Below are 16,449 nucleotides of genomic sequence, written 5' to 3' on the forward strand. Positions count from 1 at the left end.
GTCCTTTCTTTCTCCTCCGCTGAAAGGACCACAGGCCTTGCATCGTTTCCTTCCACTTTCAGCGTCCCTACGTCTCTCCGCTCCCATCTTTCTGCGGACGCACGACGCATGCCCCGCCTCTTTCTCCCACCATTCGTCGTGTAAATTCTGCGCCCCAACCGCCCGGCCGACCGGCGCCGCATTCCCGCCCCCTCTACACAACTCAACGGCCGACGCCGGGAGTCCGCCTCCTCAGCCAACCAGCGTCCTACCGTCTGTAAGTCCCTCCTCTTTATGCAAATAAGCTCTGCAAGCCCCGCACACTCTGCCCCTTTTTTTTTTTAAATAAGGACTGCCCCAGAAGTAAAGAAGGTTAGGTTAGAAAGCGCCCCGCCCTTTATGCAAAACAGGGGGCGTGTCCAACCGCGGTGGGAGGCGGGAGGTGGGGGGGCGCTCCCGGGGGCGGCGGTTGCCCGGATGGGCCGTTAGTCGGAGCCCAGCCGCGGAGTGAGCGAGGGAGACGGGAGGAGCCGAACCCGGCGCCATCCGCCGCCATCCGCCCCCGCCCCACCGCCATCCCGCCCCGGGGAGCCCCTAAGTCCCGGTCCCGGACCCCCACGCACCCGGCCAGGTGAGTCTGGGCTAGTCGAGCGCTGACGCCCTTTTCCGGCGCGGGAGCGGAGGCGGCGGCGGCGGCGACAGCGGCGGCGGGCCGGGGGGAGGAGAAGCTGCCATTAGCCGCCGCCATTTTGTCCTCCTGCTGCCGGGCCTGCCTGCCCCTCCCCCTCCGGTACCTCTACCCCAGTATCGGCACCTCCAGCCCTTCTCTCAGGGCCTGCAGCCTGCCCCAACCCACTCACCGCCCTGGCTTCAGAGACCGACCCCAGCTCTTGAGCCCGAAACACTGTACCCTCTACTGCTCTTCTGCTCCTTCACCCCCATCTGTTAGCCCCCTCCCCGCCACTGCTGCCCTAGGTTGAGCCGCGCCCGACAGACCTCCTCTTGGAGGGTCTCTTTTCCATATTATGGGACCTCCCCCTCCCATTACCTGGTGCTCTGGTCCCCCTTAATTGGCCCCTTTGCGTCGAGTCACTCCCCCCTCTAGAACCTTGCTTTTATCCAGCATCTGCCTTCTACATTCCTCAGTTTCTTCTCTGCTTTTTCATTTTTCGTAGTAGACCTGTCCCCTTCTTTCTCCCCAACACCGTGTTTCTTTTTGGGCCGCTAGATACTATACCATTACTTTCTCCTCCGCATCCTTTCTCTGCCATTACTTCCATATATTATTTCCCACCTGTGTTTGTGTTAATATTTTTATTAGTTTTAGTCTGTTCTCTTTACATTTTTTTTCTTCTTATATTGATTTTCGCAGATTGGCTTCCTCCAGTACTACAGAGCAATAACCATTCTCTCATCTCTAGCCTGTCATAAAGTTCTCCCCCCCCCATTTTGGCTTTCATCCTGGGCCTATCTACTTTCTCCTCACCATCTCCCATCTTTTTCCTTTACACTGTTCCCAACCACTCTAGATGGAGTTTGGCCTACTTGGGGAGCAGGGGCTATTAAGGAAAGAAATGACTGCTGATGGACATTTTTGAGGATAGGAAAATGAAGTTGATTCTTGGCTTGGCGTTCTGGTTACTGGCCCTTGTTACAGGGTGTTCTCAAAGTAGCTTCTTAGTGCTTTGGATTTTTCTCAGTTCTTTCACAGTGCTTTGGTTTACTCAGGTCTACACAGGGTAAGCCAGAGCCCACTAGTACTTTTTTGTGAAGGTAGACTTGTTCCCAGGAGCCAAGATGGGCTCAAGTTTAGAAAAAGGTAGAGTGTTTCAAATAATTGGAGTTCTATAACATGAGAGATGTAGAGTCCAGGTTGTTGCATGAGAATCCTCTGGCACCAGCTCCCATTCTGGTGGAGCAAGCTCATAAAATCCTTAAACTCCCAGCATACCTTCCTACAAACGTTCCCAGATGGGACTTGAGATTGCTGGGAGTAGAACCTGGGGCACAGGGCCCTGGGGCATGATTTGGGAGCTGGTGTCTAATAAATTGGTGATCTAAGGTTTTCTTTCTTTCATGGTGGAGTTGTATGCCTCTTTCTGGTTTTCTTTGCCACTTGGACTTTCTTGCCTCATTTGATTGTAGGTCTCTGAAATGATTTTGGTGGAGAAAAGGAATTATTACTTTTGGGAGTAATAAAGAGGCTGCTGCCCTTTCTAGATTGGCACAAAGGGCAGAGCATTAATACTGGGAAGATAACTAGATTTTTATTTGATTTTTTTTTTTTTTTCCCCTTGGCAGAAGGTATCAGGAGAAAGAAAACATGGCATTAGCACTATGTGGGAAATAAGTATATTGTGGTTGCTTAAAAAGAATGTGGAGTTTACATAGACTGGAGGAAAAGTCACTAAAGGGCCACATACCCGGGTCCCTAGTGAGAATGAAAGAGAGCATCTACATTTCTGTTACAGTCTATGAAAAGGGTAGAGTCTGAGACACTGGTATCTGGCCCACAGGCTCCGGCACGTTTTGGGGGAGGTGCCTGAAGAACCCAACGTACTCAATGAGCTTCCAGCGCAATGTCCGATCGCTCGGGGCCGACTGCCAAGGGGAAGGATGGAAAGAAGTATTCCTCGCTCAACCTGTTTGATACTTATAAGGGCAAGTCCTTAGAGATCCAGAAACCCACTGGTGAGGGTCCTACAAAGATGCTACTAATGGATGGAGGCTAGGCATGATTGGGGTATACATTTTAGAGCTCTTTGAAGGGGAATGGGTATTAGAGTAAAAGACCAGAGGAACACACTGGAAATCTCCCAGTTTTACCTTGAGTCCTGTAGAGGGTGTTGAGTTCTGGGTTAACACCAGTTACCCTCCTACAAAGGCGTGTCTTTGGTTCCCTGTCTTTGGACACGTAAGAACTGGAGGAAAAGAATTGTGGATTTGGGGAAGTCTGGGGCCAGCTTGCTCCTCGCGGGCTCAGATCAGTCATCCCACATAGAGACAATAAATGTAATATATCTCAACGTTTTCAAGGGGCATTTTGGAGATTTTTATCAAGGGAAGGGATAGCTTCTAAGAGAAACTTGGAGTACGTAGGAAACAGGCCGTTCAGGAAGTCTGAATAGAATCAGGTTGGGATGCTGTCAGATCTCCCATGTGAGATGTTTTTCACCCTCTCTCCACCTTTTCTTCAGTTGCCCCTCGCCATGGCCTGCAGAGTCTCGGGAAAGTTGCCATTGCCCGGCGTATGCCACCCCCAGCCAACCTTCCAAGCCTGAAAGCCGAGAACAAAGGCAATGACCCCAATGTCTCACTAGTGCCGAAAGACGGAACAGGATGGGCAAGCAAACAGGAGCAGTCCGACCCCAAGAGGTAGACAGGGGTTTGGGGGACCAAAGAGTGATGAGTATCTTAACTTTGAACTTAAAAGTGGATTGGGGTTTGGTTTGGTATAGTCCAGTCCCATGATAACCAGGAAAAAAAAAATGAAGGAGTCACCTTTTGAACCTATTCTGGGTTTCTGATTAGATACTAAGAAATGACACCGCCCGTGGTGGTACAGGTCTGTAATCCCAGTGATGAGTTCAAAGCCAGCCTCAGCAACTTAGTAAGACCCTGTCTCTAAATAGAATATAAAAAGGGGCTGGAGATGTGGTTAAGTGCTCTTGAGTTCAATCCCTTGTACCAAAAAAAAAAATAAAAAATGGTACTGTAAGCTCTTTGTTAGAGAAAAGAAACAGCTAACAGCCTATACAGGGTGGCAAAATTAATGGTAGTTTGTCCTAATATTTCTAAGTAATAGTATTGGACCTAGGGTCTATCCTTACTTTCTACTAATGGGAGAAGTTGGAGAGGCATCTTGGGTTTTGGGTAACCTTTTTCTATTATCCCTTCAGTTCCGATGCCTCAACCGCTCAGCCGCAGGAATCGCAGCCACTGCCGGCTTCACAGACGCCTGCCTCCAACCAGCCGAAACGACCCCCAACAGTCCCCGAGGTATCTGGAGAACTAGAGGTGTTGGGAGGGAAATGGTTTCTATCTCCCCCAACCCATGTCATCATTTATCTTTTTTTCTTAGAACACTCCTTCGGTTCCAAGCGGGGTAAAGTCCTGGGCACAAGCCAGCGTCACCCATGGAGCACATGGAGATGGTGAGTACAGAACTGTCAGGGAACTGTGTCTGAGCATCACAGGAGGCAGGCGCCCTTGACTGTGCCTTAAGTGTCCTTGGTGTCCTCGCTGAGTCTCAGCCCCTTGTATTCAGTTTCATGGGGCACATGAGGAAGTTTTAAATCTATCTTCTATGTGGGGGTAGTAGGGTTCTAGGACCTTCTTGTGGAATGATCAGCTATTTCAAAGAAGTGAATTTGAAGGCAGGAACCTCTTAGAGCCCTTTACTTTTATGGTGCATGCATCTTTAACAAATGTATCTGTCTTTTATCTGCACCTTCACCCCCAACAGGTGGAAGGGCATCAAGCCTACTGTCGCGATTCTCTCGAGAGGAATTTCCGACCCTGCAGGCGGCTGGCGACCAGGACAAGGCTGCCAAGGAAAGGGAGTCTGCCGAACAGTCGTCTGGGCCAGGACCAAGCCTCCGCCCCCAAAGTGAGTGACTGCATAGTGGGAGTAAGTGGTTCCCTTCAGCCACGACGTTGTTTATTCTGTCTCTGAACTAAGTGACGGCTTATTTACCTTCCTCCCCATCATTTTCACTTTCCTTGGAACATAAACATGTCTTTTCTCCACCTTGTCCAAAATGTAGATTCTACAACTTGGAGGGACGGAGGTGGGCGTGGCCCTGATGAGCTGGAGGGCCCGGACTCCAAACTTCATCATGGTCATGATCCCCGGGGGGGGCTGCAGCCTTCAGGCCCACCCCAGTTCCCTCCCTACCGCGGAATGATGCCGCCCTTTGTGAGTCTGGATTTTTTATTTTGGTTGCACTGAAAGCTAGTGTGTTAGGAATAAGGACTTGACCTTTGGAGGATGCAGTTACAAAGCAGGCAGCCAATCAGAGGGTGGGTGGACAATAGCAGGTTTAAAGGACTGGCAGTCTATTTGTCCCTCTTGTCAGCTACTGTTGGGTCCTTTTGCAGATGTATCCCCCATACCTTCCGTTCCCTCCACCCTATGGACCCCAGGGGCCTTATCGATACCCTACTCCTGATGGGCCCAGGTAAGGAATCCCGGTCTGAGTTTGTGGTTGGGGGAAGGGGAAACCTCTGGGAAAAAGATATGGTGTTTTAGCTAGGAGATCTAGTCTTGTGTGTGGTTTTATAACACATCGTCTTTTATCTTGTCCCATTTTTCTTTCAACACAGCCGTTTCCCCCGTGTGGCGGGTCCCCGGGGCTCAGGGCCACCAATGCGCCTTGTAGAGCCTGTGGGTCGGCCTTCTATTCTTAAAGAGGATAATCTCAAAGAATTTGACCAGTTGGACCAGGAAAATGATGATGGTTGGGCAGGTGAGTGAATATGAACAGTTAACTATTGGATCCTAAAAGGGATATCATGGGAGAACAGACATTGAACAGTAGAGAAAATATATGGAGAAAAACCAGGTTTTGGCAAAGTACAGAGAGCAGTGACAGTGACAAGACTTATAGTTGATGAACATAAACCTCAGAGGGAGGGGCCAGTATTGATAATGTGTCTCATCATGTATTTCAGACCACTTCTTGTGTCCTAGGAACACATCTGAGATTGAAGAGCAGGACACTTGGATTACTACTCTTTATTTTTCTCTGCAGGGGCCCATGAGGAGGTCGACTACACTGAAAAGCTCAAGTTCAGTGATGAGGAAGATGGGCGAGACTCTGATGAGGAAGGAGCTGAGGGCCAGTAAGTTAGGACTATCAGGGGAAAGGAGGGAGTTCTTTTTTTTTTTTTTTTTTTTCTACACCTCATGGTAATATACTCTCAGAGGAGTTGATTTGCAGCTGAATTTAATTTCATGTTCTGCTCACAGCAAGGATTCCCAATCAGCTGCTGGTGAGGAACGGCCTCCTGAAGCAGATGGCAAAAAGGGCACCTCCTCTGGCAGCGAACCGCCCCCTCTCAAGACCGCCTGGGCAGAGACCTCTCGGCCTCCAGAGACAGAGCCAGGGCCTCCTGCCCCAAAGCCTCCCCCACCCCCACCTCACCGGGGCCCCACCGGGAACTGGGGCCCCCCTGGGGACTACCCAGTGAGTGTCTACAATGAGGGTTGAGAAGGGTTAAATTGTGGGAGGTATCAGCTGAGTAACTGAAGCAGTAATAATGGAGGAAACGGAAGGGAAGTCTGAAAAAGGACTCTGTGAAGTTGAGGGTAATGGAGAGTCTCTGGGAAGCTTGAGAACATCTTGGGGAGTCAGGGAGAAAAATTGGGCTGCTAGTAAGGAAAAACAAGACCCCTGAATGCTTAGGTCTCCAAAGAAGAAAAGGAATGGGAAAAAAAAGTGATTAGATTTGTTTCCACCCACAAAGGCCATTGATCCAGAGGCCCGACACTGGCATCCTTTAATTGATTGTTCTGCTAAAGAGATGATAGAAAGGGCTGGGGATGTGGCTCAAGTGGTAGCGTGCTCGCCTAGCATGCGTGAGGTGCTTGGTTCGATTCTCGGCACCACATAAAAATATTGTGTCCATCTAAAACTAAAAAATAAATATTAAAAAGAGATGATAGAAAGCCTAATGACTGACACCCCTGGCCTGCTGGGTCTGCCCATTGACAGGATCGTGGGGGTCCTCCCTGCAAACCCCCAGCACCTGAAGATGAGGATGAGGCATGGCGGCAGCGGCGAAAGCAGTCTTCATCTGAAATCTCCCTGGCAGTGGAGCGGGCCCGCCGTAGGCGAGAAGAGGAGGAGCGGCGCATGCAGGAAGAGCGCCGGGCAGCCTGTGCTGAGAAGCTCAAGCGACTGGATGAAAAGTTTGGAGCACCTGACAAACGGCTCAAAGCAGAGCCTGCTGCCCCACCTGCTGCCCCACCTGCCCCAGCTCCACCACCTGCAGGACCCAAAGAACTCCCTGCAAGTCCAGCTCCACCGCCGGCACCAGCCGCAACACCAGAGAAAGAACCTGAAGAGCCAGCACAGGCCCCTCCTGCTCAGTCCACCCCCAGTCCAGGTGTGGTTCCAGTTCCCACTCTAGTGAGTGGTGGTGGCACTACCAGTAGCACCAGCAGTGGCAGCTTTGAAGCCAGCCCAGGTATGGAAAAGGGGATAGGTACTGCTAAGATCTTAAGGGTGCAGGGTAGTAGGGATGGAAGTGAAGTAGAAGTTATTTGTTTTGGTTTGTTTGTGTATGAGTGGTGGGGAGAAGTCCCATCATTTGCTCATCTATGAAAGGGAAAGCTCTAAAACTGCTTCTATAAGCCTAGAGTGGAGCAAGATTGAAGAAAGTTGTTTGGGTGATTTCATAGGCCATTAATAGCAGCAGTAGTGGCTCTTGAGGCCATAGTTTGTTTTTATGGGTTTTACATGGGATGGGCTTCAATACAGTGGGATTCGGTTGAATACCTCAGTCTCTGGAGAGAGCGAGCTACATGAGTTGGCTGGAATTTCTGATCTTTTCTTGAACCGTCCTATTGCACTAGGTTACTCTGTTCTTTTCTCCAATGCAGTGGAACCACAACTGCCTTCAAAAGAGGGTCCTGAACCACCAGAAGAGATTCCTCCACCTACCACACCCCCAGCCCCAAAGGTGGAACCCAAGGGTGATGGGGTGGGTCCTACCCGACAGCCCCCCAGCCAGGGCTTGGGCTACCCCAAGTATCAGAAGTCATTGCCTCCTCGTTTCCAGCGGCAACAGCAGGTGAGATCAAGTTGGTTTTGCTAATTTTATCCATAAGTTGTCTTCTGGGTTCTTTGCCTTTGTTTGGGTCTCCTGTGTGACAGTTTCCATCTACTCCAGGTTTTTGTCAAACTTGTGCATTAACTTTTTTCTCTGCTGCTCCCTTCGTGTGGGGGCTTTTATAACCTCTTCCATCCCATCTTTTTTGTTCTTCCTCAGGAGCAGCTCCTGAAGCAGCAACAGCAGCAGCAATGGCAGCAGCATCAACAGGGTTCTGCCCCTCCTGCCCCAGTGCCCCCATCACCACCACAGCCTGTGACCCTGGGCGCTGTGCCAGCTCCGCAGGCTCCGCCACCGCCCCCCAAGGCCCTGTACCCAGGTGCTCTGGGCCGGCCCCCACCCATGCCCCCAATGAACTTTGATCCTCGCTGGATGATGATTCCTCCTTATGTGGACCCTCGGCTCCTTCAGGGCCGGCCCCCACTGGACTTCTACCCTCCTGGTGTGCATCCTTCTGGTAAGGGGCCTTTGGAGGGGTGGTAAAACCCCTCAGTCCTAGGAAGTGTGGATATCAATGTCTCAATTTGTTGTGACTGGAATTACAAGTAGGGGTGAGGGGAGTGCTTAACGGCAGAGATAGTTCTGTGTGAGAGTGGACTTGGGGAAGAAACAAATGTTGAGCCTTATTTGGCAAGGCTTTATTAGGGGGTTTGGTTCTTTCATATGACAACTGAGTGATTGTTCCTATTTCACAAGAATAGGCAAGGCACAGATTTACTGGTATGAAAGATGAAAGGTGCTGACTAAACAGAAGATTAGATCGGGGAGGTGGTTTTGAAGCGCTGGAAGTCCAGATGACACGAAATGATTTTGTTCTTTTTTTGTTTCCTCAGGCTTAGTTCCCCGAGAGCGCTCAGATAGCGGGGGTTCTAGCTCAGAGCCGTTTGAGCGTCATGCAGCCCCCCTCTTACGGGAACGGGGCACCCCACCAGTGGATCCAAAGTTGGCCTGGGTAGGAGATGTCTTCACCACCACACCCACTGACCCTCGCCCGCTTACTTCACCTCTGCGCCAGGCTGCAGATGAGGAAGACAAGGGGTTGAGGTGAGTCTTGTTAATGAGGAATGAGTGAGTTCCTAGTTAAAGGGCCTGGGTCTAGGGAAAAGGTACTGTGGATTATTGGTGAGATGATGAACATAAAGGGAACATTTAGCTCATATTAAGGGGTTCTCTTTCCCCACCCAATTCTTGTTTTCCTCATCCTGAGATACTTCATTCTTTTTCTGTCTCCCTTTTAGGAGCGAGACTCCTCCAATACCTCCTCCACCACCTTATCTGGCCAGTTATCCAGGCTTTCCTGAGAATGGAGCCCCTGGGCCCCCAATTTCTCGTTTCCCTCTGGAGGAGCCAACTCCCCCAGGGCCCCACCCACTCCCCTGGCCCCCAGGCAATGATGAAGCTGCCAAGATACAAGCTCCACCACCCAAGAAGGAACCCCCCAAGGAGGAGACTCCACAGCTGACAGGGCCGGAAGGTCGAAAGCCTGCCCGTGGAGTTGGAGGGGGAGGCCAAGGCCCCCCACCACCACGCAGAGAGAGTCGTACCGAGACCCGCTGGGGCCCTCGCCCAGGTAGCAGTCGTCGAGGAATCCCTCCAGAGGATCCAGGGGCCCCTCCCCGCCGGGCTGGGCCTATAAAGAAACCACCACCACCTGCAAAAATGGAAGAGCTGCCTCCTAAATCCCTGGAACAGGGGGATGACTCCTCCAAACCCCCAAAGCCAGACCCACTCAAGACAGCTAAGGGGAAAATGGTCCCCAAGGAGACCCCACCCAGTGGGAATCTTTCCCCTGCACCAAGGCTTCGGAGGGATTATTCATATGAGAGAGTGGGTCCTACCTCTTGCCGGGGTCGGGGCCGAGGCGAGTATTTTGCCAGAGGGAGGGGTTTTCGGGGGACCTATGGGGGACGGGGACGAGGAGCCCGAAGCCGAGAGTTCCGCAGTTACCGGGAGTTTCGTGGAGATGATGGGCGTGGAGCTGGGACTGGAGGACCAAACCACCCTGCTCCTCCTCGAGGCCGCACTGCTAGTGAGACACGAAGTGAGGGTTCAGAGTATGAAGAAATTCCTAAGCGGCGCCGGCAGCGTGGCTCAGAAACAGGCAGTGAGACCCATGAGAGTGATCTGGCTCCCTCAGACAAAGAGGCTCCCCCACCTAAGGAGGGAGTACTCACCCAGGTCCCTCTCGCTCACCCACCACCAGGAGCCCCCCCTTCACCTGCCCCTGCCCGTTTTTCCACTGCCCGGGGTGGACGTGTTTTCACTCCAAGAGGGGTGCCCTCACGGCGTGGCCGAGGGGGAGGGCGGCCCCCTCCTCCTGTTTGCCCAGGCTGGAGCCCTCCATCCAAGTCCTTGGTTCCAAAGAAACCTCCAACGGGTCCTTTACCTCCGAGTAAGGAGCCTTTGAAAGAGAAGCTGATTCCAGGACCTCTGTCTCCCATGGCCCGGGGAGGCAACAGTGGAGTAGGCAACATGGGTATAGGTGTGGAAGATGGAGAACGACCCCGAAGGAGGAGGCATGGAAGGGCTCAGCAGCAGGACAAACCACCTCGGTTCCGGAGGCTGAAACAGGAACGAGAGAATGCTGCCAGAGGGGCTGAGGGCAAGCCCTCTTCCCTAGCCCTTCCAGCCTCCACTTCTGGACCTGAGGAAGCCTTGGCAACAGTCACAGTGCCCCCTCCACCTCGTCGGGCAGCGGCCAAGTCTCCTGATCTGTCAAACCAGAACTCAGACCAAGCCAATGAGGAATGGGAGACTGCATCAGAGAGCAGTGACTTTGCTAGTGAGCGTCGTGGTGACAAGGAGGCTCCTCCACCAGCAATTCTGACCCCCAAAGCTGTGGGAACTCCTGGGGGTGGTACTGGTGGGGCTGGACCAGGCATTTCAACCATGTCCCGTGGAGATCTGAGCCAGAGGGCCAAGGATTTGAGCAAGCGGAGCTTCTCAAGTCAGAGGCCAGGAATGGATCGGCAGAACCGCCGCCCAGGCCCCGGGGGCAAGACTGGCAGTGGAAGTGGAAGCAGTGGAGGTGGTGGTGGAGGTCCAGGGGGTAGGACCGGCCCAGGACGAGGGGACAAGAGGAGCTGGCCCTCTCCCAAAAACCGAAGGTGTGTACAGGTTGGAGTTTATTCTTAAGGTGGAAAGAAGTGGGAGAAAGCCCCAGGGGAAGGTGAGGGTAGGTACAGGCAGTCTGTGGGCACATGGACTCAAATTAGAAAAGCATTAGGGTTCCATGGTCAACTAAGGTGCCTGATTACTAGTACTCCACATCTTGTTTCTTGCTTTTAACTACACAGATCCAAACATGAAAAATCCTTAGGGGGGCATAACAAAAGGACATGTTTTAATGGGAAAAAGTTGAAAAATACAAGTGTATAGAAAAACAGTTTAGTGAACCTTGGGAACTGATGCTCTTTTCTCTTCAGCCGTCCTCCAGAGGAGCGTCCTCCAGGACTCCCCCTGCCTCCCCCACCCCCTAGCAGTTCGGCTGTCTTCCGCCTGGACCAAGTTATCCACAGCAACCCTGCTGGCATCCAACAGGCTCTGGCCCAGCTTAGCAGCCGCCAAGGAAACATAACAACACCAGGGGGGCACCCAAGGCCTAAACCTGGGCCTCCCCAAGCCCTTCAGGGCTCCTCCCCTCGGCCCCCAACCCGATATGACCCCCAGAGGGCCACCAACAGTGTCAGTTCTGGTAAGCTGGAGAGGGTACTGGGTGGGAATGTTTTTATCCCCAGAGAAGGTCAGGTGCTGAAGTGGGAAGAGCGGCCTGGGGGCCCTGCTGCTGGGTGTCTTCATTGAGCAAGGGTGGAAGGATTGGGGGGAACAGTAGGGAGCTAGGGTCAGTGATAGTGAGGCAGATGCTGACAGTTTTCCCCTTTTCCCCAGACCCCCACTTCGAGGAGCCAGGGCCGATGGTGAGGGGGGTGGGCGGGACTCCCCGGGACTCTGCCGGGGTTAATCCCTTCCCCCCCAAACGGCGGGAGCGACCTCCCCGAAAACTGGAGCTGCTGCAGGAGGTGAGGGATGGGGCTGGAGATTGGGCTTTGCTGCACTTTCACTTTGAAGGTTCTTGGTTATATTTCTCCACTCTTTGCTATTCCCATATTATTACTCAAAATTCTCACTAGTAGTTACTGTTTGTTTCCCGTGTGTCTTCATTGTTGCCCCAATGCCTCACTCTGTCCTGGCTTTCTATATTCCCCAGTTCCTACCCAATTCGTGTTTTGCTTCTGGCCTTTCTCCACCTTTAGGAATCTCTGCCAGCTTCTCATACCTCTGGAATCCTGCCCTCGAAGCCTGAGGTCCCGGGCCCTCAGGGAGAATCCAGAGATGCAGGCACGGAGGCCCTGACCCCCCACATCTGGGATCGTTTACATACTGGTGAGTGAAGCTGAATGAAGGAAGGAGCTGGTAAGGTGGTGAGAGTGAGGTGGCTTTGGAACTGTCTTCTCACTGCCTGCATCCTGGTTGGTGCTCTCCTCCAGCCACCAGCCGAAAGAGTTACCGGCCCGGCTCCATGGAGCCCTGGATGGAGCCCCTGAGTCCATTTGAGGATGTGGCTGGCACAGAGGTGTGTGAGGATGGGAGGGAGTTGCCAAGTTGGGATCTTGTCTGAATATTGGCCATATTTCCCCCACCTGTTCTGGGTCAAGTCTGGGGCTGTTCTCACATGGCTATCTCCTTAAATTTGTATGTGTGCATCAGTCAGGTATCGGGATGCTCTTCTTTACCTTGATTTAACTAGCTCCTTCTCCGCTCCTCTCAGATGAGTCAGTCTGACAGTGGGGTGGACCTGAGTGGGGATTCTCAGGTGTCATCAGGTCCCTGCAGCCAGCGAAGTTCCCCTGATGGAGGACTCAAGGGGGCAGCAGAGGGACCCCCCAAGCGGCCTGGAGGCCCCTCACCCCTGAATGCTGTTCCTGGTGAGGGTCCACCTGGCTCTGAACCCTCTGAACCTCCTAGGAGACGGCCACCTGCCCCCCATGATGGGGACAGAAAGGTAAAAGACCAAAGGAAAGGATAAGAATGTTTCAAGTAGTCTTTTACTTTGGCTTTCCCTTTATCCCTCTTTCTGGGTGTTCTGGGAATTCCCTGATTTGGGTTCCCTTTCCTCCCTTTACTATGTTCTGCAACTCAGGAGCTGCCCAGGGAGCAGCCTCTGCCCCCTGGCCCCATAGGCACAGAACGAACACAGCGTACGGACCGAGGCCCAGAGCCTGGCCCCCTCCGGCCATCCCATCGACCTGGCCAAGCAGTCCAGTTTGGAACTAGTGACAAGGTGTGTGTGAACTAGACCTGGGAATCTTCCTATGTTGGAAGGAGAGAGGAGGGTCTAGAAATAGGACACGGAAAACATGTCTGAATCACAGGATGCTCTCCTGCCTTATTATCACAGGACTCGGACCTGCGCCTAGTGGTAGGAGATAGTTTAAAAGCAGAGAAGGAGCTAACAGCATCAGTTGCCGAGGTAGGTGGAGAATTCAGTAGGAAGACCCAACATTTCTGGTGAAAATTTCTGAGAGTGACCTGGGTGTCCAGGACATCGGGCATTCTTCTTGACAAGTTTTCTCCTGCCCAGGCCATTCCGATATCCAGAGACTGGGAGCTACTCCCCAGTGCTTCTGCCTCAGCTGAGCCACAATCCAAGAGCCTGGGTTCTGGGCACTGTGGCCCAGAGCCTAGTTCCTCAGGCCAGCGCCTATATCCTGAGGTCTTCTATGGCAGCCTTGGGCCTCCCAGTTCCCAGGTAAGCCCCAATTTTCATCCTGTGTGCCCTTGAATCTTCTCTGCCTGTTTTTTTCTTCTAATCAGACCTAATTTGTGTAATTGTAAAACACTATTTCCTTGTTATTCTATTTCTCTCCTTTTTAAGCTGCTGCAGTCGGGGGATGGGTTAGCTTTCTTGACCTATAGATATAAATGGAGCAATTTCAAACCTGCCTTTTCTCTAGCAGGTCTCTGGGGGAGCTATGGACTCTCAGTTACATCCCAATAATGGAGGCTTCCGCCCTGGGACACCCTCACTTCACCCTTACAGGTAAGACCTGTGGACCTCAGAATAAAGTTGAGATAGATTTCAAGGAAGAGAAGATGCAGTTTTGGGTTCTAGAGGTTTTCTGGATTTAGGCATTGCTGAGATTAAGAGTAAATAACTGGCTTCTTAACACCATTCCTTCCCTGATGTCTTTTCAGGTCACAGCCCCTGTACCTACCCCCAGGCCCAGCTCCTCCCTCGGCCCTGCTCTCTGGGGTAGCACTCAAGGGCCAGTTTCTGGATTTCTCAGCACTGCAAGCAACAGAACTGGGGAAGTTGCCAGCTGGAGGAGTTCTCTACCCTCCACCTTCCTTTCTTTACTCTCCAGCTTTCTGCCCCAGCCCTTTGCCTGACCCACCTTTGCTTCAGGTAAGAGGTGGGCAGGTGCTAGGGGTGGGGGGAATGTTTAGGGGAGTTGACATACTTCTCCCTGTTCCCTAACAGGTACGCCAGGACCTGCCATCCCCTTCGGATTTTTATTCTGCTCCTCTGCAGCCTGGTGGCCAAAGTGGCTTCCTTCCTTCAGGGGCCCCTGCACAGCAGGTACCTTTTATCTTCCCACTCCCCCTTTATTCTCTATCTAGTCACTAGCTTTTTTATTTTCCAAAATGACTTCCTGACTCAACGTACACACTTGGCTTTTTTGTTACAGATGCTTCTACCCATGGTAGATTCACAGCTGCCTGTGGTGAATTTTGGCTCCCTGCCACCAGCACCACCTCCTGCCCCACCCCCACTTTCCTTGTTACCTGTGGGGCCCGCTCTGCAGCCTCCCAGCCTGGCTGTGCGGCCCCCACCTGCTCCTGCTACTCGGGTGCTGCCTTCACCTGCCAGGCCCTTCCCCCCTAGCTTGGGGCGAGCAGAGGTAAAGTACAGCAAGTGAGGCACTCCAAGTTTAGGGACAGGAATTCTCTGTCTTAAGATGAATGGGTTGATGGGCGAAGGCTCAGGAATTCTTTACCTTCAGCTTCATCCAGTGGAACTAAAGCCCCTCCAGGATTATCGGAAATTAAGCAGCAGCCTTGGGGGACCTGGCTCATCTCGTACTCCCCCATCTGGAAGGTAATCACAAATTGGAATGCAGACTCCCTATCTCCAAGGATTTGGCTTTCTTTGGAGTCAGGGAAAGTCCTAAACTTACCTTAAACACGCTTCCTCCCTCAGGTCCTTCCCTGGTCTCAATTCCCGTCTCAAGGCCCCACCTTCCACCTACAGCGGAGTGTTCCGCACCCAGCGCATCGACCTCTACCAGCAGGTGAAGAAACTCTTGTGGCCTCTGGTCTAAATTCAAGGGTTGCCACCTGAGTTCCTGACCTAATAATTTGATTTACTCTTCCATAACCACCTGTCCCTTAGGCCTCCCCACCGGATGCCCTGCGCTGGATGCCGAAGCCTTGGGAGCGGACAGGGCCACCTTCTCGAGAAGGGCCTTCTAGAAGGGCAGAAGAGCCTGGGTCCCGAGGGGACAAGGAGCCTGAATTGCCCCCACCCCGCTGAGGGAGTTCCTCTTGCCCCCACCCCACCCCCCCCGGGGCTTGTATATAGATTATAAATATATAAGGGGGAAAGGGGTGGGTGGGGAGGGGTTGTGGGGCTGGAGCCTCGCTTCCCCTCCTCCCCCTTCCCCTGGTCCCCTATCCCTGGGGCCGTTTGTTAAAAAAGAATAATAAAATGATTAAAAAAAAATATTTCCAAGTGACTTGGGGGATGGGTATGTTTGGTTATAATACTTTTAACAGCATGGTGTTATTAGAGTGTAGCTTCATTAAGAATATGTCTGGGCTTAGTGCGGTGGCACACGCCTGTAAATCCCAGCGGCTTGGGAGGCAGAGTCAGGAATATAAAATCAGCCTCAACAATGGTGAGGCTAAGCAACTCAGTGAGACCCCTGTCTCTAAAATAACAAAAATGGGCTTGGGATGTGGCTCAGTTGTCAAGTGCCCCCAAGTTCAATCCTTGGTACCCAAAAAAGACCATGTCTGAGAGGGACTACGGATAAACTCAGTTGGTAGAGGCCCTGGGTTCAATCCCAGCACATACACACAATCTTTTTGAGTGTTTTGCTTTTGTGGTTTTGGCATGGGGCTCCACAGAAGCTGCAGAGCTAATGACCTGCCCTTAATGTTTAATGATCTATTGCTCTAGCATGAAGCTAGTTAAAAGGGAAAGGGACATCAACTACATCTCAAAAGGAATGGCAAAGAATGCAGATATCTTCCATATCCAAGTACATTAACAACTGGCTTTTTGAGTTTTGACGACCATCACATGTAGGTTATGCTTCAAGAGTACTTAGGTCCAAAGCCATGTTTTCTGTCCTAGTGTACACTTCCATCAAGACCTTGGTGTTTTTGTTTGTATGTAAAATTAGTCTTCTCGCCCAGCTGCTTGGTGGCATGTCCCTATAAATTCTAGCTATGTGGGGGGCTGAGGCAGGAGGATACAAGTTCTGAGCTCAGCTTTAGTGATTTAGCAAGACCCTATCTTTAAAAAAAAGTTGGGATACAGCTTGATTACAAAGCCTGGCTGGGTTCAATCCCTAATACAGGAGATGTTTCTACAGAAAAAGCTAACCTTCAAAACAATCTCACAAAGCT

The 16,449-nt window shown here is 51.9% G+C and overlaps 1 protein-coding gene across 2 annotated transcripts; it reads left to right on the top strand.

Moving 5' to 3' along the window:
• The first annotated feature begins 399 nt into the window (after positions 1 to 399).
• PRRC2A (proline rich coiled-coil 2A) lies at positions 400 to 15,509 on the top strand. 2 transcript variants are annotated; one of them, XM_081294080.1, is made up of 31 exons: positions 400 to 610; positions 2,496 to 2,670; positions 3,177 to 3,354; positions 3,879 to 3,978; positions 4,061 to 4,133; positions 4,445 to 4,588; positions 4,746 to 4,897; positions 5,080 to 5,159; positions 5,305 to 5,447; positions 5,733 to 5,823; positions 5,951 to 6,167; positions 6,696 to 7,170; positions 7,586 to 7,776; positions 7,975 to 8,272; positions 8,649 to 8,859; positions 9,054 to 10,922; positions 11,241 to 11,509; positions 11,704 to 11,834; positions 12,069 to 12,198; positions 12,303 to 12,388; positions 12,584 to 12,817; positions 12,956 to 13,096; positions 13,214 to 13,285; positions 13,397 to 13,564; positions 13,770 to 13,855; positions 14,011 to 14,221; positions 14,297 to 14,395; positions 14,505 to 14,717; positions 14,820 to 14,914; positions 15,017 to 15,107; positions 15,209 to 15,509. In XM_081294080.1, exons 2-31 carry the CDS (start codon positions 2,559 to 2,561, stop codon positions 15,347 to 15,349), a joined length of 6,501 nt encoding a protein of 2,166 aa, XP_081150206.1. In that variant the 5' UTR covers positions 400 to 610; positions 2,496 to 2,558; the 3' UTR covers positions 15,350 to 15,509. The 2 variants fall into 2 exon arrangements, with proteins under 2 accessions (XP_081150206.1, XP_081150207.1); XM_081294081.1 differs by having other exon boundaries at positions 13,773 to 13,855.
• Positions 15,510 to 16,449: the final 940 nt, after the last annotated feature.

The sequence above is a fragment of the Spermophilus citellus genome, assembly GCF_964194105.1.
Source record: "Spermophilus citellus genome assembly, chromosome: 5".
Lineage (NCBI taxonomy): Eukaryota > Metazoa > Chordata > Mammalia > Rodentia > Sciuridae > Spermophilus > Spermophilus citellus.

Coding starts and splice junctions, on each gene's coding strand:
- PRRC2A (XM_081294080.1), top strand. CDS start 2,559: ATGTCCGATCGCTCGGGGCCGACTGCCAAGGGGAAGGATGGAAAGAAG. Junction 5,448..5,732: donor AAATGATGATGGTTGGGCAG/GTGAGTGAATAT, acceptor TTTTCTCTGCAG/GGGCCCATGAGGAGGTCGAC. Junction 6,168..6,695: donor GCCCCCCTGGGGACTACCCA/GTGAGTGTCTAC, acceptor GCCCATTGACAG/GATCGTGGGGGTCCTCCCTG.